This window comes from Rhinatrema bivittatum, chromosome 2 (assembly GCF_901001135.1).
Source record: "Rhinatrema bivittatum chromosome 2, aRhiBiv1.1, whole genome shotgun sequence".
Classification (NCBI taxonomy): Eukaryota; Metazoa; Chordata; class Amphibia; order Gymnophiona; family Rhinatrematidae; genus Rhinatrema; species Rhinatrema bivittatum.
The window spans coordinates 460,173,535-460,198,916 of NC_042616.1; the positions used below are offsets into that span (position 1 = coordinate 460,173,535).

A 25,382-nucleotide genomic window follows, 5' to 3' on the forward strand; every position below is an offset into this window, starting at 1 on the left:
ACAAGGGCAAAGATCCTTACTCTCTGAGGTCATGGAACTACTGAAAATTTTGGACATACCATCAAAGCCAGTAGCTTTTCTTATGTATGACATACTGGATAGTCTGCAGATGAAATTGTGTTAAACTCCCATTTCTGGAATTATAGCCGCCAGAAAGCTGGACGTCAAATGCAGTATGTAGAAGTCTTCCGATTATTGAATAGTTCAGCTTCCACACAAATCAGTGGTGAAGACCAGAACTGTGAAGGATTTCAAAGAGGCATGGGATAAACACTGTGGATCTATAAAGGCTAGAGGATGGGAATGAAGAGAAGAGCCATGGGGGTGGAGTACTGGAATGGAGGCTACTACCTGATGATTACTACCCTTACTCAATAAGCCTTCACAACTCCAACATTCTCTCTGCTTCAACGGCAAGGAGAAATGTGGAAAAGAGAATTTGCATTCAGATAACAACGAACAAGGACTGAACTTCACAGTCTGGGTAAACAAAGAAGCATGGGGGTAGGTTGCTTATTACGGCGGTTGCTACCCTAAACCAGTTAAGCCTGATACATCACTTTGAATACATATACAGCACTGCTCTTTGCTTCAACGGTAGGGGGAAATGTGGAAAACAGGTTTTACATTCAGACAACATCCAACAAGGCATTGATCTGTGCAGTCTGGGTAACCAAGCATCGGGGTAACTTGCTTGATGTGGCGGTTACTACCCTTAACCATTAAGCCTTAAGCTCACCTTTGATGCATCTCCAACATTACTCTCTGCATCAATGACAGGGGGTGGCAGGAAATTTGAATCAACCAGTCACCAACAAGGGCCCTGAACTTGGTGATAGATGAAACAGATAAGTATGGGAAAATAATGAAACAGATAAGTATGGGAAAATAAGTGTGGGAGCTTGCTGGGCAGAATGGATGGGCCGATTGGTCTTTTTCTGCCGTCGTTTCTATGTAGTGGAGTCAGCACTTAAAAAGGCAAAGAAAATGAGACTTCATTCTAGCTCCCTTCCAGGGAAGGACCACAGAATACTTGATAACATTGGAAGGAAGGTGTTTTACGGGCTCCATGTTAACTGCCTGATTTTATTCATCATCAGTTTTACATGGGCCAGTATATTCATGACTGCATACAAAAGCTAAAACTGTTCATACTCTCTGAAACCGGCTTGCTTTAGATGTCAAATATATCATAGCATATGAGGGACAGTCGTTTTTTCAAGAGTCATTGATGCTGAAAGTGTGCTGCCCTCTTGCAGGCTTGTAAAGCACCTCTCAAAGACACTTAAATCCCAAGGATGCTTCTGGTCAGGTAAGACTGGGAAATGAAGTCTTAGGATCATTTCAGCAAATTAATACACCCTTCCTCACTTCTTCCTTAGACCCTGTTCTCATCAAGAGTGTAAACAGAAATATTTAGTGAGAGCCAAAGAGAATTGTACCTAGGGTCTCCTCGAAAGGAATGTGTGTTAGTTCGAATAAAATACAATGCCAGAGGTAGTTCCTCATCTCTAGTTTGTGATAGTTCTTGCTGAGTGGGCAAGTGCTGCTAGTGTCTCCTCACCAGCGGCTTCAGAATATTTAGGCTCAGACATTAGGGGCCCGATATTCAAAGCATGTTCAGCGCTATTTGGCTGGGTAAGCGGGACTTACGCAGCTAAGTATTGACTGCTGAATATGCACCCATATTCAGCAGCCGCCACGTAGCCATATAATTCTCTTATATGGCTAAAAGGTTAGCCACATAAGTTGTGGGTGGGCACTGTGTGGATCGTGGCAAAGCAAGTTAGCCATACACCATCTGCAGCTAACTGCTGATATTCAGACTTAGGCACATAAGTTGTATGGCTAAGCTAGATGTGCCATAGAGCAGGTCTAACCTTAGCCAGTTAGACTTATGTGGCTAAGCGCTCAGTTATACGCATATATTCAGTGACATAGCCGTGCCGCTGAATTTACATCGTAACTTAGCCAGATAAGTAACTTAGCCAGTTAAAGCTTAACTGGCCAGTTTTGAATAATGACCCTAGAAAATCCATTATCTGATGGACTTGGGCTTTTTGCTGACTCCAGTATTAATTTTTAGCTAAACAAATTTCCATGACATTAAATCTGCAATTTCAAGACAGAAGAGATTCTTTGGTAAATAGTTTTCTTAGTGAAAGATTATTGCTAACCATGTATAACACTGATGCAAATGCCAAAGCTCAGATGTGCATTTTAGAAGGTAAATGCTAAAAATTCCACCATGCTTGGAAAAACTGTTTCAGATAGATGGTTTTAGACATTACACAGACCGATTAGATTTTATAAAGTTTTTCAGACCATTCCAAGACATTGCAAGTCACAAATTCTAAGAAACATTCAAAAATTCAGTCACCTTCAAATTTAAACTCATCATCTATTAAATGTTCAGGTGATAATGGCTTCCATCCTGTTTCTGTGCCTTCATCTTCTCATCCTAGTGTCTCCACTTCCAGAGATGGAGTGACTGGATCGATTGTACTTTAGGATCCCATCTCAACCAGGCCCTCAGCTGCAACAACTTACATGTAAAATTTCATCCATACCCTTACTATAAACATCAGGGAATAGATAAGTGCTCATCACCCAGTGCCAAGTTTGGGAAAAGTGTTCTTCAAGCCTAAGGAATCCAAACCCTTAAGGTGCAGCTTTTGTAAATCTCTTGGTGCTGACTGTGCGAGAGTGAGATGGACTTGGAAGATATTCTTGCTGTTAATTACTGTTCCATTAATTCTCTGACAGTCCACCTCCCTCCCAAATTGGTAGCTGCACACTTTGACATGTTCAGCTACACAGATTGATATTTTCTTGTGATTAATATTTATTTCTTTGTGTCTTTTTCTCAGTTGGGTAAGAAGCCTTGCTTATCCTGATGGCACTGGCCAGTTAAACTGGAATCCATAGGTGGTGGTCTTATAGCTTGATCGGGGGGGGGGGGGGGGGGGGGGGGGGGGAGAAGCCTTGGTCTCGTGTTACTGTGACTATTTACAGATACTTTGATGCAGACTGTTATAGGGTTGCCTGCTGACTTAATTTGTTTTTAAAGAGGTGGATTCAGTCCTTATTGTACCCTTTCAAACTGGATCTGTAGCCATGCTGTTGGGGTTAAAGCCAGGACTGAATCAAAATATTCAGAAAAAATTGATTAGTTTGGCAACCCCGCAATGTGTGCGTGTTAATAAAATTGTACTTGACAGTAAGACAAAATGCCTGTTTTGTAGCCTCGGCTATGTTATTTCTTTTGCAGTTCATTCCTTTATCCTGTTTCTTGTGCTAGGCTCTGTTTTATTGCTCTCACATTTCAGGCCACCTGTGTGCAGAATACCCATGGATCTTGTATGTGCAGAGTATCCCTTAGAAAATCACTCAGGAGTAGAAAGAACCCCTGGACTTTGCACCTGTTTTCTCTGTAGGCAGACTTTTTTTTTCTGGAAAACAATGCTCATAGATGTGAAAATCTGATCTGAGTGTGGTGTTTCCAAATCCCTGCCCTAAACTTGCCTCCGGGAGTGCAGCCCCTCAATCTGGCTATAACAGCATGCGTGCTGTGGAAGGCCCCGTGGGTGCTTTTAGGTCATTTTCAGGCGTCCAGTTCACCTGGGTAAATGGCTTTGAAAATGGGCTTCCTTCTGATCATCACACTGGTGAGATGAAAGGAAGGGTGAGAGAGTGCATGCATGCGTCTGTCATCCTGTGTCATCTGTCGTCCTGCAGCTGCTGACTGATCAGACTTTCCACCTGTTGCTTATCAAGGAAAGAAATATACTTGTGTTCTGTTTCAGAGTATATCGGTGAAAAGCAATGTACTTTGATTTAATGAGCTTTCCTGTGCGCTGGCTGCACCCCCAGTCAGATTTCTCTGTATTTCATCCTGTTAGGGAAGAACTGGAAATTTTCTCATATCAAAAGAGGTGCCGCTGCCACTAAGAAAAAACAGCCCACCCTCAAATCTGCGCTTCAGAAGATCAAAGCGCTTCCTGCGTCCCCGAGATCAACCCCCACCTCTGAGGAGGACGAAGAGCCAAAGACTTCAGGCGAAACCATCCAGGAGACTGAGCCGGATGACAGTAAGGACTGCCGAGATGATTGATCAGAGATCTTGAAAGTGGGGAAGGGGAATCTTCTCTGATGATGATGATGGTTACAGGGAGAACGCCTCCTGAGATGATCTCTCCATTTTCACTTTGCAGCAGCCAAATTGGGGCTTCCCAAACCTGGCCTGGCGACTCCAAAGCCACTTGGGCTCTCAGGCTGTGCACATTGAATATGCATGAGATGTGTTTACATAGACTGGGTGTCCACTGAATGCAAAAGTATCTCATGCTTATTTTTTGTGAATATCTTGGAAACCTTGATTGGCTGTGGAGTCACCAGGACAGGTTTGGGAAGCCCTGAGTTTAATGTGAGATTTTGTTTGTGGTATTCAGTAGCTTTCTCCTGCTGCTTTTGGTTTTCCAGCTCAGTAAGAACTTGCTCCAGCCGAGGTTCTGGTTCATGAGCCTTCGGTCACAGCTACCCAGGAAGTGGGTGGTGGTGGATTCCCATTTTCATGCAGCAGTTTTTTTTTGCCCCTCAGCTAGAAGTTTCTTCCAAAAATGCAGTCCATTTGCACTATTTAGCGATGGCCTAGACCCCAGGTCCAGAGGTTTTGAAAGGCCTTAGAAATTTTATACCAATAAAGGTAATCGGGCCCATATGGACACCCAGATGCTGTTAACCAGAGCTGTGTCCTTTGGGTTTCATGTACTGTTACTTCAGTTTAGCTTCAGCTTCTGATCTTGCTGTGTTCAGTTTCATGTTGTACAGCATTGGAGGAGGAGTTCTCGGGTTAGCACTGGGAGGCAGGCACAAACTGGGGAAAAGGAGGGCTCGAGTAAGTAATGTGGGCGACATTCTGACAGCACATCTCTGGGGACATTAAATTACCTTGTGGGATGAGCAGGAGGCAGTGTATACTGTGCCGTATTTTGCTGTATCTGTTGGCAATTTTTTTTTTTTTATGCAAATGAATACTGACAGGTTATCAGTTTCAATAGTAGTTTCGTTTTCAAAATGGAAAATTTAGATGTAGTAAACTAAAAGTCCCACTACTTGGGTTTTTTTTCCCTTTTATTTGTCTCCTGTCTCATTTTCTCCTTTCTCCCACTTCTCTGTGCTGGAGCACAGGGGTATTTTGAAGTCCTGAGGTGCCCCCATGGTTGGAAGGGAAGCTGCCCACAGGTCTGAACTCCTCAGCGCCTCCTGTGTGTAATGGGATTCGCATGTGGTGTGCGTTTCCAAAGCCTCAGGGCTCAGATATGGCGCTTCTCTGAGACATGCCAGTCATGGGTGGGAAACTTTAATCTGAGTCTCCTGCAGTGCAGCATTGTTCTCATGCCATGGAAGCCTCGCTCTCTGGGCTTCTCTTGGTTGATAGAAGAGTTGCAGCCAGATATGTTGATGTCAGTCACCATAACTACAACACACTTTTTGTTTTTTTTCCTTAAGGGAAAGATGTCTATTAACAGATGGCACAAAAATCAGTAAGGAGGTAGACACACTGGGAGATGTGGAAAGAATGACAGGGGACATATGTCATGGGCTTGGAACATGAACGTCAATGCAAAAAAGTATTAAAAACACCTCCAGCAAGAAATCCATTATCTACTTATCAGTTAGGAGGGCATGAACTGGAACTGTTGGACAGACCAGGCTTTCTTTGTGGGGGAGTGGGATTGATTGCCCTGGGCCCCCCACTTTGGAAGCCCTGTGGTAGCCCCACTACTGACATCACTTCCTCTTCTACTGGTGGGTCAGGAGTTGTAATAGGAAACTGCATTTAAGTCTCCTGGGGGAACAAGCCACCAGTCTGAGGCCCCCTCTGGCAGATTCACCCTGGGCTTCACAATCACCCCTCCTAGTGTCAGCCCTATGGGACAGGTACAGGACCAAAGCGTAATCATCTCAAATGAGCTGAAAATTACCAATAAGCGTGATTTAAAACTTCAGGGAAAGCCAACAATATGCTTGGATATACAAGACCACCAACAGAAAAAAAAAATGAGGTTATAGGTCACTAACTCAAGCACTGTTCTGTTCTGGAGGCCATACCTGCATAAAAGCATTGGTGGATAAAAGACGTTCAGAGACGAGCTACCGAAATAATAGAGAGCCTGCAGCACTTTATGCATTGGGATTTAATTACTTGCCTTTCCAAACCTGTGCTCAAGGCGAGTTGGAATACCTCTTCCCTTCCCCATACCCCCAACATTTAACTAGTATTCTGGGAAGATATCTAGAAAAGCTGAGAGCAGCAGGGAAGGTAGTCAGGATTACAAAAGTATGAGTGGAAGAAAAGACAGGTAAAGCAGAAAAGCGAGGAGGTTTTTTTGGGTTTTTTTTTTAATAGGTTTCAGGGTAAGTGTAGAAGCGTAATTCTAAGGCTGAGAGGAAAAAAGCAACGTGTTGGGGTGAGAATTAAAAAAGAAGAAATGCTGACCACTTTTATTTAGTGTTCACTGAAGAAGCAAGTGGAGAAGAACCACTGATGTTTTGCAGGGATATATATATCTTAATGGGATAAATTTACAGCATTTACGTAAGAGAGGTTTTGCATAGCAGTAGCTATACTGGAAGGGGACAAAGTTATGAGGCTAGATGGCATACTTGCTATGATATTAAAGGAATTCGGAGAGGTTCTGGTGACTCCACTGTGGAGTGGTTCTGGAAGACTGGAGAAGAGCAGATGTGTGTTCTATAAAATGTGATAATAGGGAAGAGGTTGAAAAGGGTTAGTCTGACCTCGCTAGATAAATTAAAGAAGATGCTTCAAAAGGAGGGGAGAACAAGGGGCCTACATGATTGAATGGACCAGCGGGAGGGGGTGTGGGGGGTTGGTTTAGAACATGACTGGGGGATTGAGTGGAGAGAGCATGGACTTGAGGGATGGGGGTGCAGAGAAAGGAGGCTTGGGGAGGGGAAAGCGAATTCAGGGATCGAAGGGGAAGGGCAAGAAAGGACTGGGAATTAAGTGAGAGATGCAGGATTGGGAGAGGGAGAATAGGGACTGCAGGATTGAGTAGTGGGTGCATTAGAACATGGACTGGGAAACTGAGTGGAAAGAGGAAGTGGGTAAGAGATGTGCAAGGACGGAGTGGAAAGAGGAAGTGGGTAAGAGATGCGCAAGGTCGGAGTGGAAAAAGGAACTGGGTAAGAGATGCGCAGGGACTGAGTGGAAGAACTGAAACTTGGGGTTGAGATGTTTTATTTATTACTATATTTGTTATGATATACTGGCACACTTTTTTTTTTTTTTTTTTTTTATTGCTGCTATGATGTAAACTGCTTTTGGTCCTCTGTTAGTTGGTCACCAGCAGAAATTGTGCCACCGTATATTATAAAAGGAGCAGGAGAGGTTCTTTTTGCTTGGCTTCCGTCTGTCGTCAGTGGCTCAGGGGGGCTCTTTCCCTTGCAGTTGAAGAAAATAATCATCTTCCCAACTCTGAAAAAAGGGGTTCAAGGATTATACTGATGCCTTTGGACTTCACCCTGTTTCACGTCTTCCCTTTTATAAGGAAATTAATCGAACTATCAGTTCCTGAACATAGCCAGATCAGTCAGAACAGTGGGTTGTGCATTCCTACCAGCAGATGGAGTCAGAGAACAAAAACTTTGGACACTGCAACTTAATGAGCGCACCACCTGCAGTCCCTCAGTATTTCTCTGACTCCATCAGATGGTAGAGATGCAAATCTGCTGTCTGTTAGTCAGTTAAAAAAAAAAAAAGTTATTAGGGAAAGTGTTTTTTTCATAGGATAGGCTAGTTTGTAGTTAGTCATGTAGCTTCCTGAGGTGTTAGGCACCTTCATGGGCCATCCCTCAGTTGAAGCCGGGTGACCGGAGGGGTTGGATACCTGGTTTCCTCGAGCACTGAGGAGGCTCCTCTCACTCCTTCCTCAGACTCCAACTCTGTTAGGTAGGAGAAGTTCATTTGGGGGACGGGCTGTGCCGTTTTGTCGGCAGGCCAGCTGGAGTGGTAAGCTTAACGGGGCTCCGGATAGGGGGGTGGGGGGGTAGGCCTTCGCGCGTGTGTGAGGCCTTATTTTTATTTCTCATGCCTGCAGCTCTCTTCACAGCAATTTTGCCTGCAGGGAGTTTTTCTATTTTACCTCCTGCAATCGTGTGAAGGTTTTCTGACTGGAATTTTTTTCTTTTTTTTCTTTTTTTTAGCTGACCGCGTTGCTGCTCGTTTTTTCTCAGTGGCACCCCGGCCTAAGTTGGGAACCTGCCATGCATGTGGGGTGTCAGGGCAGGTGATAAATGATAGTTCCCTGTGTTCTGCCTGTTCTTCAGGGCAGGAGGGAACTTCCTCTGGAGGAGCAGCAAGCAGGCAAGGGTTCCGGGCCGCGGTCCTCCTCGGCGGGGGAGGGTAGCTCACAGCAACTGCCGAGGGAGGAGGAGACCCCTCCCATTCTTTCTCCAGTGGACCAAATTCCCACTTTTGGGGATGACCTTGGGCCACGGAGCCCTCCTACAGGGGGTGGTGTTGGTTCAGGGGAGTTTTGCCCTGAGTTTGTACTCCTGCTGCATCAGGCTAGGAAACAGGAGATCCTGAAGAGAGCAGCACAGCCGGACCCTTTGGCGGAACCTCCACCAAAGCGGATACCCACGGGGTCCCTGGACCGCCATCACCCTGCAGGGGCTCACCAAGGGGCTCAAGGTGTGGATAGGTTGCCAGCCCCACTCAGGGATCCCTCAGACCCTGGGCTGGATCAGGATCCGGGACTTACCCAGGATATGTGTGATGTGATACAGGACGACTTGGATCAAGATGACCTCCCACCCTCGGAAGGCGATGATCCCAGCGTAGTGCACTTGTTTATGTGTGAGGAGCTTCGACCTCTCATTCCCCAGATCTTAGAGGTCCTGGGGATCAAAGTTTCACAGGAGGAATTAGACAGCGAAAGTGTCAACCCGGTCCTCGATGGGATTCGGGGTCAGACGACGTCTGCAAGCTAGTGACCCGGGAGTGGGACTCGCTGGATGCGGGTTTAAAAGTGGGACGAGCCATGGAGAAACTTTACCCGCTATCGCAGGATGTTTTGGATCTTCTAAAGATACCGAAGGTGGATGCGGCAGTGTCTGTTGTGACTAAGACCACCATTCCTATGTGCGGGGCCACTGCACTGAAGGACATTCAGGACTGCAAACTAGAGATTCATCTGAAGCGAGTCTTCAAGGTCTCAGTGCTGAGTCTCAGGGCGGCGATTTGCGCCAGTCTCATGCAGAGAACCTTTCTTTTCTGTGTTCAGGAGGCGGCTGCAATCCCCAGGCCTGACGGCGGGGGCTCTTGCAAGCCGTGTGTTTGGAGGCATGAGTTGCCTATGTCGTGGACGCATTGTTTGACTTGATTAGGACCTCGGAGCGTAGTATGGTGTCTGCGGTTACGGCTTGTAGACTGCTCTGGTAGCGTAATTGGTCAGCAGACTTATCTTCCAAGTCTCAACTTTGTAACCTCCCCTTTAAGGGCAAGCTTCTCTTCGGGGAGGATCTCGACCACTTGGTGAAATTGCTGGGGGAGTCCAAGGGCAACCGATTGCCAGAGGATAGGAAACCTTCAGGGAAGGTTCCCTCCCCCCCCCGGGGCTTGTTTTTGGGATTCTCGCAGATTTCGCCCTGGTAGGTCTTCAGCACCTTTGGGGTCCAGGCTGGGTTCGGAACTAAAGTAGTCCTTTCGTGGAGGACAGCGCCCAGGCAGAATGTCCACGGGCCAGGGTGCTGGTCGTGGAAAACCTACCCAATGAAGCCAGGGGCACCCATTCTGTCATAGAAGCTGTTAGAGGCAGATTGTTGAGCTTCTACACGGAGTGGGAAAAGATTACCTTGGACCGATGGGTCTTGGAAGTGGTCCGGGACGGTTATGCGCTCAAGTTTTTGCGCCCGGTGCAGGAGGCCTTTGTGGAGTCTTGCGTCGCTTCGCGGGTCAAGCGCGAGGAAGTACAGGGGACTCTACAACGGCTGCTTGATCTCAGGCCATTGTTCCAGTTCCTCTGGCAGAACAGGGCAAGGGACAGTATTTGGTCTACTTTATGGTTCCCAAGAAAGAGGGCACCTTTCGTCCCATTCTGGATCTGTAGAAGGTGAACAGATGCTTGCGAGTTCCCCGTTTTCGCATGGAGACATTGAGAACTTTGGTGGCCGCGGTATGCAGAGGAAGTTTCTTGCGTCATTAGACCTCACCGAGGCATATCTCCACATCCCGATTCGCCGGGCTCACAGCGGTTCCTCCGCTTCATGGTGATGGGCCAACATTTCCAGGTTCAGGCGCTTCCTTTCGGCCTGGCGATGGCTCAACGTACTTTCACCAAGGTCATGGTGGTCGTGACGGCATTCCTGCGCAAGGAGGGAGTCCTTGTTCACCCGTATCTCGACGACTGGCTAATCCGAGCGAAGTCTCAGGAGGACTGCGTAAAATCGGTTCAGAGGGTGATGCTCACCTTGCAGTCACTTGGCTGTGTCATAAATGTCCAGAAAAGTCATTTGGAGCCCACACTGTCATTGTTCTACTTGGGAGCGCTCTTCGACACTTTCTGAGGTAAGGTTTCTCTGGCAGTGGACCGTGTAACAAAGTTGCAGGATCAGGCCCAAACCCTGCTTCAGAGGAAGAATCCGACAGTTTGGCATCACTTACAGGTTCTGGGATCCATAGCCTCCACCTTGGATTTGGTCTCTTGGGCGTTTGCTCATTTGCGTCTCTTGCAGCGTGCGCTGTTATCGCGGTGGAGTCTGGTGTCGGAACAGTTCCATATACCGTTACCCCTCCTTCCAGAGTCAGTCTATCATGGTGGCTTTCACGCAGCAACCTGGAACAGAGAGTGGACTTAGACCCTCCGAATTGGGTGGTTATCTCCACGGATGCCAGTCTATCCGGATGGGGTGCAGTCTGTCTCAACAAATCCGCCCAAGGGCTTTGGTCTCCAATGGAGAAATCCTGGTCCATCAACCGCCTCAAGACGGCTGGTCCTCCGAGCATTTCTTCCTCTGGTCAAGGACACAATGGTTTGAGTGTTCTCAGACAACGCGACGACGGTAGCTTACATCAACCAGCAAGGCAGGACACGGAGTCTCGCGGTGGCATTGGAAGCAAGGCTGTTGTTCGCTTGGGCGGAGCGCCATCTCAAAGGAATCGCCGCATCTCATGTCACTGGCGTGGAAAATATACAGGCGGACTTCCTCAGCAGGCAACAGCTCAATCCAGGAAAGTGGGAGTTAGCTCCCGAAGCATGGTGGGGCGTGCCTCAGCTGGATCTGATGGCAACTCGAGCCAATGCGAAGACGGAGCGCTTCTTCAGCCATCGTCGAGAATTAGGCTCGGTATGGACGCTCTGGTATGTCCGTGGCCTATGGGCATTCTTCTCTATGCCTTTCCTCCCTGGCCTCTCATTGGTCAGCTTCTACGATGCATAGAGCAGCATCCAGGCAGTGTAGTGTTGGTGGCTCCTGAGTGGTCACGTCACCTGTGGTTCGCGGACATGGTGTGATTAGCCTTGGAAGGTCCTCTACAGCTGGCGCATCTTCCGCATCTACTCCGTCAGGGGCCCATATTTTCGGATAGGGAGGATCACTTCTCTCTCGCGGCCTGGCTTTTGAGAGGCGGCGATTGCGATTGAGGGGAAATTCCAAGCAGGTCATTTCCATTCTACTTCTATGGCCTTTGTTAGGGTCTGGAAATTATTTGAGGCAAGGTGCCACCAGCGTTCCTTGGATCCTTTGTCAATGGAGATTCCCCAGGTGTTGGACTTCTTGCAACAGGGGTTGGCCAAAGGTTTAGCTTTCAACTCTCTTAGGGTTCAGGTGGCTGCCTTAGGTGCCTTAAGGGGCAGAGTTCATGGTCGGTTGCTGGCAGTGCATCCAGACATTTTGGGTTTCCTCAAAGGAGTAAAGCATTACATCTTCCCGTACGCCCGTATGTCTCGACTGGAGTTTGAACCTGGTGCTTTGGGTGTTTTGCGGAGCCCCCTTTGAGCCTTTACGGAGGGCTCCCATTAAGGAATTGACCTTTCTCGTTTACCTCGTAGCCATTTGTTCTGCTGGACGCATTTCAGAGTTACAGACTTTGTCGTGTCAAGATCCTTTTCTTAGGATTTACGATGATAGTTTTGCTGCGCACGGTTCCTTCCTTTGTGTCCAAAGTGATCTCTGCTTTTCATGTCAGTCAGGTGGTGGATCTGCCAGGATTTCCGAACTGGTCCAGGGATTCTCCTTAGGAGAGGGAACTTCATCTTTTGGATGTGAGTCGCGTTCTTTTGCGCTATTTGGAGGTCACTAATGACTTCCGGCATTCGGACATCTGGTTGTCTTGTTTGGGGGTCCTAAGAAGGGTGACAAGACTTCGAAGGCGACGATTTTGCGCTGGATTAAGGAGGCTATCGTTGCCGCTTATGTTGCCCTCGGGCGTCAGGTGCCCGTGGGTCTGAGAGCTCATTCCTTTAGAGCCCAGGCTACCTCCTGGGCTGAGTCTCAGCTTCTGTCGCCTCGGGAGATCTTCAGAGCGGCAGTTTGGTCCTCCCTGCACACTTTCACCAAGCATTATCATTTGGATGTGAGGGCGCAAGATGAATCGTCCTTTGAGGAGGGTGTACTGTGAAGCGGGTCTTTCAGGTTCCCGCCCAGTGTACAGGAGCTCGGGTACATCCCACTGATCTGGGTATGTTCAGGAAAGGAAAATTGGTTCTTACCTGCTAATTTTCGTTCTTGTAATACCACAGATCAGTCCAGAGACCCGTCCCCTTTTTCAGATTCTGAAAGACTACCTTGAGAGGTGATATTTCCTGAAGAAACAATTTGGTCTTTTTGCAAATGCTCCAGAAGGGGCAAGTTCTGAGGTGGTCTAGTGGTTTTTTTTGTTTTATCTGTTCCGGGTGAGAGGTTGGTGGTTAAGTTTTTGGGTTCCAACCTCTTTCGCCTTTTAAATAAAGTTTGGTTGTTTAGGCTTGGGTACAGGTCAATACTGAGAGACTGCAGGTGGCGCACTCGTTAAGTAGCAGTGTCCAAAGTTTTTGTTCTCTGACTCCATCTGCTGGTAGGAATGCACAACCCACTAGTCTGGGCTGATCTGTGGTATTAACAGGAATGAAAATTAGCAGGTAAGAACCAATTTTCCTTTAGGCAACAACTTTTAGATGACTTAACTGACTTTAATATCAAGGGCACTGTTCAGGCATGGTTCACTTACTTCCTCTGCAACAGGATGGCATCGTATTTGCTCATCATCTAGACATTTAGTATCTGATTAAGAATGAGTCTTTATTACATTATGTATGCAGAAGGCATCCACATTTTTGGATCTCTGGGGCCTGATCAAGGTACAGCCATAGATAAACTGAATGATTGCCTTTCTGAGAAATGGTTAACAATAAGTAAATTAAAATTTAAAAATGATAAATCTGAATTTCTCTGTCTAAAGTGCCCTCATATTCTTTGACCCTCCACAGATTTAAATTGGGTCCCAAGTTATCTGTTCGGGTGAAGAGGCTAAAATTTCAGGAGTTATTCTGGATACACAGTTAACTTTACAGAAACATATCTCCTTTGTAGTTAAGGCTTTTTTTTGCCAGTTGTGAAAATTTGTTACCTTTGCTTTTGTGCATCCTAACCCATATCCTAGCCTATATTAATGTATTTAGATTACTGTAACTCAGTGCTTGCTTGGACTGCAAAGGCTTCAGCTTATTCAGAATGCTGCAGCAAGATTAATTACATGGAGCAGAATCAACACACACGTTCAACCTGTGTTACAAAATCTTCATAGACTTCCTATAGCCCAGCGAATCAGTTTCAAAATATTACTCTTTTTGTTTTGTATTCTTCATAATTCTGCTCCTATTTATCTTTCTGACCGCATTCATGTATACTCCCCAGCTAGGCCATTTTGCACTTCTCAAGAATCTCTTCTGCAAGTTCCAGGGAATGTTAAGCTAATGGAAAAAAAACAAAAACTGCTTTTTCCTGTTTGGATCCCTCATTGTGGAACTCCATGCCCCAGTTTCTTAGGACAATAGATCATTGCTGTCTTTTGCAAGCAGTGTATGGCTTTTTACTGGAGGATTTTTATGGTATTTCGGTTTACTTTGTATCATGTTATGTGATATTTAATTTCATTTACTTTTGATTTTATTGGTTTTCTTCTCTTCTTTGTAGTCTTTTGGGAAAGGGTGTAAATCTATAAATAAGGCAGTACATGAGAATAGGGATTAGGTGAGGGCTGCAAAATTGGACCTGAGAATTGAGTAAGAAATAGATGCTCTGGGTAGGGAGGGGAGAGCATGGATTTAGAGATTGCTAAGGAACTCGTGAGTGCAGAGACTTGGAAATTGGGGGGGGGGGGGTGAGAGTGTAGGGAGTGTGAGATGGGGGCTTGGAAATTGGGGGGAAGGGGAGAGAGGGAGTATAATATGGGGGCTATGTGTGGAGAGGAGTCAAATCCGAGATGGTGTGAAGGATCTGGAATGTGGGGGAGGAGGTGAGAGGCAGTGGAAAAGGGCTGGAGGATGTGGAGGGGGAGACAAAAAAAGGATTAGGTCTGTAGTGGGGTCATGAGTGGAAATAGAGTGGACTGGAGAGGGGGATCAAACAAAGGGGAAATGGAGGCAGAGGAGCAACGGAAGTAGAGGTTATTGAGGGGATGAGAGGCAGATGTAAACAGGCAAGGGCTGGGGAAGGGAGTCAAGCATAAAATGTGGAAATGGGGGATTGGGGAGTGGTGAAAGAGGGGAAAATAGGAAGCTGGGAGATAAGCGAGATATGAAATATGGAGACTGTAGAGGGCAGTTTGAGAGTAAGACAGATGGGATGCAGGAGATGGATGAGTAAGATCAAAGATGGGGAGGGGTGAGGGAGAGTGAAGGACAAAAGATGGAAAGATGGTAAGGGGATGGGAATGCATGAGGGGGTTGGATGGAGGAGATGAGAGAGCTTGGAAGGGGGTGAGTGTGAAAGGCAATGGTTGGGAGACATAAGGAGAAGATATGGGAGGAAAGGTTAAAAGAACCAGAAATAAGGCATCTGATGGGGAGGCTGGTAATGGAAGCAACCCAGTGAAGGGAAGATGGAGGGGAATATTGGATAGGTGAAAAGCTGGGAGGGGGAGAATTGGAGTTAGAGGGGCAAAACCTTCCTATAAGGAAACAGACAGAAGAGAGAAATGGAGAATTAAAGATGGAATGGAAAGGTAAATATGACAAAATGAAGAAAATAGGATTTCAATAAGGCCTTTGATTATAGTTCTGCGTTTGTGACTTTTAAACAAACTGAGCATCCTAGGTATGGGCTCTAGAGTGATTGGGTTAGAAATTGGGAGGGAATAAATGGTAGTGATGAACGGAGGTGACTCTGGGGAAAGGAAGGCTACCAGTAGTGTGGTATAGGGATTAGTCCTTGGTCCAGTTCTCCACCATTTTTGTTAGCAATATTATAGGAGGCCTATCAGGGAAAGGTTTGCCTTTTTGCGGATAATACCAAAATCTGCAACAGGGTAGAAACTCTGGAAGGTGTAAACAAAAAAAAATATGAACAGGGATCTAATGGAGGTTGAGGAATAGTCTATAGTAGAGGTCCCCAAACCTGTGATTGAGGACCTCCAGCCAAGTTTTCAGGATATCCAAATCCAAATATGCATGAGATCAAATTTGAATGAACTTCCTCCTTTGTATGCAAATATATCTCATGACTATTCATTGTGGATATCCCGAAAATATGACTGGCTAGGTGAATCCTAAGGACTAGGTTGAGAATCACTGGTCTAAAGTTCAGCACCTTAGATTTAATGGTTAAAAAAGATGCAAGGCCATTCATTTTTGGATTGCAGAAACACCAGTGAGCAGTACAATACAAGTGGTGAAGTTCTGTGCACAAAACAAGAGCGGGATCTGGGGGTGATCATATCTGATGATTTAAGGTAGACAAAACAGGTAGATAAAGTAACAGCAAAAGCCAGAAATATACTTAGGAGAATAGGGAGAGGAGTAGCCATTAGGAAAAAGCTGGTGATGTTGCCTCTATAAGTTTCTGGTGAAACCTCATGTGGAGTACTATATGCAGTTCTGGAGACCACACATTATTAAAGTTATAAACAGGATGGAGGCAGTCCAGAAAGCAGCTACTAAAGTGGCCAGCAGTTTTCATACTGCCAGACCTTAGACTATTCTTCAAGCTTCGCTAGATCCCTCCTCATGTTTTTCACTCTTTCCTGGCTGTCCACTCTGTTATGGATTTTGGTATCATCGGCAAAAAGGCAAACCTTTCCCAATAACCCTTCTATTATGTCGCTCATAAAAATGTTGAAAAGAACTGATTCAAGAACCAATCTCTGAGGCACCCCACTAGAAACAATCCCTTCATCAGAGAAAACTCCATTTATCACTACCCTTTGTTGCCACCCAGTCATTCTAGGATCCATACCAAAGGTGCACAATTTATTTATAAGTCTTCTGTGCGAAACCGTGTGAAAGGCCTTGCTGAAATCAAAGGGCACTACATCTAGTGCTGTCCTGTGATCCAATTCTCTGGTCACCCAATCAAAGAAATTGATCAGATTCATCTGACAAAATTTACCTCAGGTAAAACTGTGCTGCCTAAGATCTTACAAATCCATTAGATTCCAAAAATTTTACTATTCTCTGTTTTAGCAGCAATTCCATTAATTTTCTCACCCCAGAGGTTTGACTAACTAGCCTGTAGTTCCCAGCTTCCTCCTTTCTTCCACTTTTATGAATAGAAACCACATATATCCTTTTCCAGTCCTCTAGAACTACTCTAGACTCTAAAAAAGCATTGAAAAGGTCAGCCAGCAGAGTTGCCAGAACATTTCTAAGTTCCTTTTGTACCCTTGGATGTATCTGAGGAGAATCCGCTAAATTGGGATCTTTTGTCATTTTTTGCATTAATCTAAAAAGTGTCCTTGCATTACGAGCAGCAGCTAGTACCGTATTTTTCGCTCCATAAGACGCACTTTTTCTTCCCCAAAAGTGGGGGGAAAATGTGTCTTATGGAGCAAATTAGGGGAGGGCATAAAATGTTTTTTTTTTTGTCCCCATTTCATTTTCGGGTCTGGGAGGGCCATTTCTGTCCACTCCCCGGATCAGAAAACTTCACTCTTTGTTGGGGAAAAAATAAAACCCCATCCCAACCCTTTAAATTTAATTAACTACAACCCCCCACCCTCCTGACCCCTCCAAGACTTGCCAAAAGTCCCTGATGGTCCAGAGGGGTCCGGGAGCGATCTCCTGCACTTGGGCCGTCGGCTGCCAGTATTCAAAATGGCGCCGATAGCCTTTGCCCTTACTATGTCACAGGGGCTACTGGTGCCATTGGTCGGCCCCTGTCACATGGTAGGAGCAATGGACGGCCCATGCCGACCAATGGCACCGGTAGCCCCTGTTGCATAGTAAGGGCAAAGGGCTACCGGCGCCATTTTGAGTACTGGCAGCCAACAGCCCAAGTGCAGGAGATCGCTCCCGGACCCCCGCTGGACCACCAGGGACTTTTGGCAAGTCTTGGGGGGGTCAGGCGGGTGGGGGGTTGTAGTTAATTAAATTTAAAGGGTTAGGATGGGGGTTTTTTTGTTTTTCCAACAAAGAGAGTGATAAGTTTTCTGATCCAGGGAGTGGACAGAAATGACCCTCCCCAGACCCGAAAATGAAATGGGGACAAAAAAAAATTTTATGCCCTCCTCTAATTTGCTCCATAAGACGCACAGACGCCCAGGAACAGAGCCGGTTTAGCACACCATTTTTTTTTTTTTTTTTAATTTTCCCGCTCTGAATCCTTGGTGCGTCTTATGGAGCGAAAAATACGATAATTGTTTAGAAACTTTGCTGCTTAGCCTCATTTACTTGATTTTTATAAAGAAACAATTGTTCTTTATAACAAGCCAAGAAGTCATGGGAACACTTAAACTTGAAACAGCTTGACAACTTATGCAAGGTACGTCTAAGGTATTTAATGGATTAAGAAAGCCAACCAGGTTTTCTGCTACGACCAGGGTAAAAAGCCTTTACAGGGGCCACAGTATCAGCAACTTTGTATATAATTTGATTCTATGATTGAACTGCAGAAATAGCACATGTTGGGCTGAAACAAAGTAATTCATCCTTGAGGGTATCAACAAACAGTTCAAAGTCGATGTGACTTCTTTTATAAACAGGTCTAGGTAATGCTTCATCATACATAAAATTGGTATTGCAGGGGTAATTCAAACTAATAAAGGAATGATCCAGCCAAGGAACAGAGGCAACTTTCAAGTCAAAAGTATTTTTAATCAGAAGAGAATTAACAAAAACTAAATCTAAAGTGTAATCCAATTTGTGCATAGAGCAATGAATTATTTGTTGTCAACCTCAATGACAAAAGTAAAACGATGATAAACCTGACCATCAAAAGTAATCTGTCATCAACAAAGGAAGGGTTAAAAAATTCAGAATGTCCACCTTAATTTCCAAACGTTTTAACCATTTATTGAATGATTTTATGATCTGTCGGCAACATGCCAATCCTTAGTGCAGCTCAATGGTCCCTCAACACAGACTATTTTATAAACAACTGCATCGGGAGTGACTTTACATCTGTCATGTGAAACAAGATTCAGGAAGTAACATTATTATAGGGGTCAGAAAAATTAACATCTGAAAATACATTCTGGGCTACATAACAGAAGTATAACATGGCTTACTAAAGTTTCAACATCTTGTGAGAGTCAAGAATGACCGTTTTAATGTATAATAAAAGCAAATAGCCAAGGCATTAGATTAACAGTTACTCAAGTAGATAATGCAGAAACACTACAGTAAAACCTTACAGTCAAACATTATAGTATAGCAATGAAATAAAAAATTGACACAACTTATCACTGCTATGAAGGCTTACAACAAAGGTGACAAATTGGAAAGGACCTTCTGGTACAAGATACTCAGGTTATTATATATATATATATATACAGGTAACAAATGGTGCCAAAGAGAGGTCATGTGATACACCTGTCAACTAAACCAAAGTTGTATCCTCAGTGGCCCACCCAGATAGTGACGTCTAGTGTTTTGTAATCAAGGAAGGACGTAAGGGCAATCATATTGTACACTCACAAAGATGAAATATGAACGATAAAATATGGAGATCAATTCATAGAGCTAAAATACAAAAGAGGATTCACTCTGAAGGGAACCGCAGCTGGAAGAAAGAGGTGTCAGAAAAAGACAGATCAGTCAAGTGTTCAAATTGTGAACCCACCTTTGTTCATGCTGTATTAGACTGTGGGAAGAATTGCTGTCATTGGGAGAAGAGTAACAGACTTTAATGGAAAGAAAACAAAACGTAAATAATCTGTTGTGTGTTGGGCCTCTTGCCAGTGTCTGACGAGTGATCTGTTCTCTATCTCTCTGTAGCTGTAAGCAGGAGCAATGTTCATTGATCCATGCGCGAATGCCTCGAGAGGTCTTCCCCACATAGATCAGTGAGCAGGGGCACTGAATGATGCAGACAACCCCTGAGGTAGAACGGTCAGTCAGATCACAACTGAAACGACTTCCCCGAAATGGGATGTGTAAAATTTGTCACAGAGAATATTGGCAGGCTTTACACTGGCCACATAGATTATGGCCAACTTACAAAGAGAGTACAGGGGGTTCCGCAATGAACTCACAAAAGACCAATAGGTCACGCAAGTTCCACCTGAAGATCTTTTTGAAATACAGAGTGGGGTTGCAGGCAGGGCCAATATCGACAGATCACCAAGCATACATATTGGCTCACTGAGGTGTATGAAGAACACAAGTGATCACCTCATCGTCCGCTAGAGATGTTTTTTTAAAAAGTAAATCACTATTGACATAAAGGCCACGTTTATAAGCATGTTTGATTATCTTAGCCGGATAACTGCAATGTACAAAATTAGAAAACATAATCTGTGCTTGACTAATGTACTCCTCATGAGTGGTGTATAGGCATCATAGAAAAAAAAATTGTCCTACGAGGATGATATCTTGCAGTTTATGGGATGACTGCTGTTGTAGGACAAAAGTGTATTTTTGTCTGTAGGCTTCCTGTGAATGGATGTAAAAAACTGATTATTTGCTAACTGTACTTTGATATCTAGAAAAGAAACCACAGTGCAATGAATGGTTGCAGAGAAATGAAGGTGAGGATTATATGAATTGAGCTAGTCTAGGAACATACAGAATTGTACCACTGTCTCTTCCCAAATCAAAATAATATCAATGTATCTCAACCAGATTCTAATAAAGTGCCAAAAGCTGGAAGGGTACAATACCTGGGTCTTAAAATCGGAAACATACAGGCAGGCAATATCGGGGGCTATAGTGGCCCCCATTGCCGTGCCCTGAATTTGTTGGTAAATCTTACCATTGAAAGCAAAAATGTTTTGAGTTGGGGAAAAGCAAGTAAATGCCACAGGCTGTGGGACATCCAGGCAGATAGAAAGAGCGGAGTGAACTATCATAACCGCTTCAGGTTGGGAAATGTTAGTATACAAGGTCCAAAGTAATCAACAAAACACCTGAGGACGGTAGAGATAGTTGGTTAATCAGAGTGATAGTGTCCTGAATCTCATACATAGGATAAAGTTGGATGGATCAAAGGTTTTAGAAAGAAATCAACAAAGCGAGACAAATGTTCAAGAAGGGAACTTATTCCAGAGATAGTGGGTCTACGCGGAAGATTAAGTAGGGATTTATAATTCTTGGGAGAATGTAAAAGACAGGCATATGAGGCTGTGGTTCTATAAGAAACTGTGCTTCTAGTGGAGTGATGAGGTGACTATCAGGGTCCTGTGTTACAAGATCAGATGTCTGGTTTTGGATTGTAGTCATCGGATCATCGGTCGGCAGAGAATAGTAGGTGTGGTCTGCCAAATGTCTTTCTGCTTTAGACATATATTGTGTTTTGTCCATCAACACCACACCACCCCCCTTTATCCACGGGTTTCACAAAAATAGTTTAGTCAAAATAGATAATAAAGCTTGATGGTCTACCCCAGATATATTCTGGAAAAAATATCAATTCTCAGAATCGAGCCTTTGCAAACCAAACAACACAGATTTCTCTAAATCTATAAATGTTAACAGAGGGTCAGCATGATCCGGTGGCAGCCATGTAGAGTTGAGAGAGCCTAGAACCATCAATGGTGGAGGGTCTTTTTGAAAAAAATAGATTAACTATCCTCAAATACCTTTGGAAACCTCCAAATAGTTCCTCTTATGAGACTGTGCTCAATCTTTCCTTATCCATTCTAACTTAAAAATTGAGAAGCTTTGTGTCAACTTTCTTAATGTTCCCAATTGCTTTCTCAATGCTCCTGTCCAATTGATGCCCACCTGGGACACTTTCGATTTTGTTTCTTCTAGTGAAGTCAGCAACTTTATTTCTAATTCCAGTGACACCATTTGCCCTCAAGCCCTTTGCCCTTCAGCATTATTCAAATATGCCAAGGAAACTGACTCCCATTTTTTTGCGTTTAACTTATCCTTGAATGAAGGTGTTGTCCCCAACAGCTTGAAAAAGACAGTAATTCGTCCGCTTCTAAAGAAATCCAATCTTGAACTTTCTGACCCAAGCAATTATAGTCCCATTTCTGCTCTCCTGTTCTTTTAAAAAATTCTTGAAGCTTCAGTTTTATCTCAGTTGTCAGATCACCTGGAAAAATTTGACTTACTCAATCCGCATCAATTTGACTTTCGCCACGCTTTTAGCACTGAACTCCTCCTTTCATTAACAGACATTCTTAGAAGAGGAATAGATACAGGCCATCAATATCTCCTTGTTTCCCTTGATGTTTCTTCAGCTTTTGATACTGTAAATCATAATATTCTCCTTTTCCGTCTTCAAGAATGTGGTTTGTATGGACAGTTCTGGAATGGCTTCACTCTTACCTTTCCAATTGATCACATGTTAAATGTCACAATGAATTCTCTTCTCTGTCTCCCATCAAAACTGGATCATCTCTCTCCTCTGTTCTCTTCAATATTTATTTGGTGCCAATTTGTAAACTTCTGTCTAATTTGACTGATTCTTACAAACTTTATGCTGATGATATTCAGTTTATTCATGTACGTTCTTCCTGGAATGAGACACTAGATCTTCTGAATATCTGTTTTTCGTCTATTAATTCTTGGTTAAAACATAATAAACTGACATTAAATATGTCCAAGATGAAGTTCCTAGCTTTGCTAGTCCTTATTCTTCATTTAAAGAAACCACTGTCTGCCTTAATTCAACCTTTCAGATAAAAAATCCGGTGAAAAGTCTGGCGATATATTAGCAGTACATTGTCTTTCAAGCCTCAAGTCAACCATGTTAATAAACAGGGTTTTTACAGATTGTGTTCTTGTCGCCTCAAAAAAAAAAAAAAAAAAAAAAAGCTGCATCCTCCAGATTTTCGCACTGTCCATCATTAATTAATTTATTTATTTAACAGCTTTTCTATACCGGTATTAGTAGGCACATCATATCGGTTTACATCAACAAAAGGTGGAAATTACATAGAACAGGGTAGGGGCAGGGGATATTACAATAAAAAGGCAAGGCTGAAGGGAGAGCAGAGAATAACTGTGTGGTTACAGATTAAAGAGGAATTTGAGTAACATTCTGTAACTAATGAACCTATTAACATATACATAATGACATATTGTATATGAACCATTATAACATATTATACATGAGCAGTCTCACCAAGCGGGTGGGGAGAAAAGTATAGGGGAATGGAGCTAAGGGAAGTGGGAAAGTGGCCGGGTGGTGTAAAGAATGGGTCTAGTCTGGGTATGCGAGATGGAAGAGCCATATTTTTAGCTTTTTTTCTGAATTTGTAGGGGCATGGCTCAAGGCGGAGGTTAGTGAGCAGCGCATTCCAACGCGCTGGGCCAGCAATAGATATGGCGTGTTCTCTTGTAGATGTGAGATGGGCATTCTTAAGAGATGGGATGTGCAGGGTGCCTTTAAGGTTTGCTCTGGTAGGGCGGGAGGATTGTGTGGTTTGGAATGGCTCATTTAGCCAGATGGAATTATTTATGTAGATGGATTTATGAATTATAGTGAGGGTTTTGAATAGAATGTGAGAGGGAATAGGGAGCCAATGTAGGTCCTTTAGGAGGGGGGTTATGTGGTCGAATTTGCGAGCATTCATGATGATTCTAGCAGTGGCGTTTTGAAGCATTTGGAGGGGTTTGATTGTGGTGAGAGGAAGGCCCAAATAAAGGGAGTTGCAATAGTCCAATTTGGATGAAAGGGTGGCCTGGATGACTGTTCTGAGATCACGGGTGTGGAGTAAAGGTTTGTTTTTTTATGACATTGAGCTTATAGAAGCCTTCTTTTAGTACAGATTTGATGTGTTTTTTTAGGTTCAGTTGTTGATCTATAAGAACGCCAAGGTTTCATACTGGTTGCTGTGCCGTAAAGGGTTTAGGGACTGGGTCGTTGGTAGTATTTAGCTTGCGTGTTTGGTGGTTGTGTATAAGAAGCAGTTCGGTCTTAGTTGTGTTAAGGGCGAGGTGGAGGTTGGTGAGTAGGGAGTTGATAGAGTTAAGGCATTTGTCCCAAAGTTTTAGCATAATGGGGATGGATTCTTGTATAGGTATTATGATTTGCACATCATCTGCGTAGATGTAGAATTTTAGGCCTAGGTTCGATAGTAGCTGGCAGAGGGGCAGGAGGTAAATATTAAATAGGGTGGATGAGAGGGAGAATCCTTGGGGGACACCTTGGGAGAGGTTGAAAGGTGTGGATTTGGCGTTGCCTAGTTTAACAGAGAACTGTCTATGTGCCAGGTAGGATTGGAACCAGAGGAGGGCTGTGCCTGTGATGCCAATGTCAGATAGGCGGGAAATGAATAGATTATGGCTTATTGTGTCAAAGGCTGAGGAGATGTCGAGAAAGGCAATGATGTAGCTGTGTCCTCGATCTAGGCCAATGAGGAGGGTGTCAGTGAGGGGGGAGTAAGTGTTTCTGTGCTTTAACCAGATCATCTCCTCCCCCCAAATCATCTCATCCCCCACTCATAAAGCCGGGCACACCCTAGACCTCATTTTCATCAACTCATGCATCCACTCACCCTCCCCCGCCTCCTGCACCCCAGTACCCTGGTCAGACCACTCATTCATAGAGGTTCCCCTCACCATAAATTCCCCCAACAGCCGCAACCGTCCCCATAACAACTCTTTCTCCTTTAGAAAAACATGCCCCACTGAAGATCTCACAGCCGCCCTAAAGGAATCCCTGACCAAACTTGACTACTCCACTCCTGAAACTGCCCTCAGCACTTGGAATAACCTCACCCTTAATATAGCTGACAAACTGTCCTATTACCAACCTCAACCAGAACACCACCCAGAAAAAGAACAACAAACCTTGGTTCACCCCAGAACTTCGCCAGATGAAAAATAACCTCCGAATGAGAGAGAGAACCTGGCGCAAGAACCCCACCCCGCAACACACCACCTCTTACAAATCATTAATGCACTCTTACCGCATCTCTATTCTACAAACAAAAAGAGACTATTATGCATCCAAAATACATGAGTGCATGTACAATCCCAAAGCCTTGTTCTCGTACGTCTCAACCCTGACCAAGTCCGCCCCCCCTCCCATCGCTGACAAAGAAGCCAGCAGTAAATGTGAGGAACTTGCCCTCTTCTTTCACAACAAAATCGCAAACATCCTCAGCCGTTTCCCGGCCGCATCCTCACCCATATACTCCTCTCCCTCCACCGTCCCCAATGCTACTTTAGAATCTATTGATCTCACCTCCTCCAAGGAAGTCGAGTCCATTCTCAAAAAGATCAAACCCGCCTCCCACCCCTCCGACACAATCCCCACCAAAACCCTATTGACCATTCCTAACACCATTGCTAAACCCATAGCAGACATCATCAACTGCTCCCTCTCCAACGGCTCAGTCCCTGACTCCCTTAAGCACGCTGTGGTCAAACCCCTTCTCAAAAAAACCTACTCTAGACCCATCAGACCCCACCAACTACCGTCCTATCTCTAACCTTCCCTTCATCGCCAAAATCATGGAAAAAGTGGTAAACTTCCAACTCATGGACTTCCTGGAAGACAACATTCTCCACCCCTCCCAATTCGGCTTTCGTAAAAACCTGTATTGTAATAATCTTTATACTGGTCTTCCTTCCTCCACCTTACACTCTATACAACTAGTGTTATACTCAGCAGCGTGCCTTATTACAGGCATGAAACATTTTGACCACATAACTCCTGCCTTGCTTGAGCTGCACTGGCTGTCGATTCAAGAAAGAATTAAATTTAAACTCTGCATGACAATCTACAAATTAATTAACAATGAATCTTGTCCTTGGGCA

The 25,382-nt window shown here is 44.5% G+C and overlaps 1 protein-coding gene across 1 annotated transcript in view; it reads left to right on the forward strand.

The window, feature by feature from the left end:
• L3MBTL2 (L3MBTL histone methyl-lysine binding protein 2) overlaps positions 1-25,382 on the forward strand; it is a 120,404-nt gene that overhangs the window by 84,490 nt on the left and 10,532 nt on the right. The window contains exon 16 of the mRNA XM_029590460.1: positions 3,903-4,091. Coding sequence (XP_029446320.1) covers positions 3,903-4,091 — 189 coding nt within the window. The remainder of the gene's footprint in view (positions 1-3,902; positions 4,092-25,382) is intronic.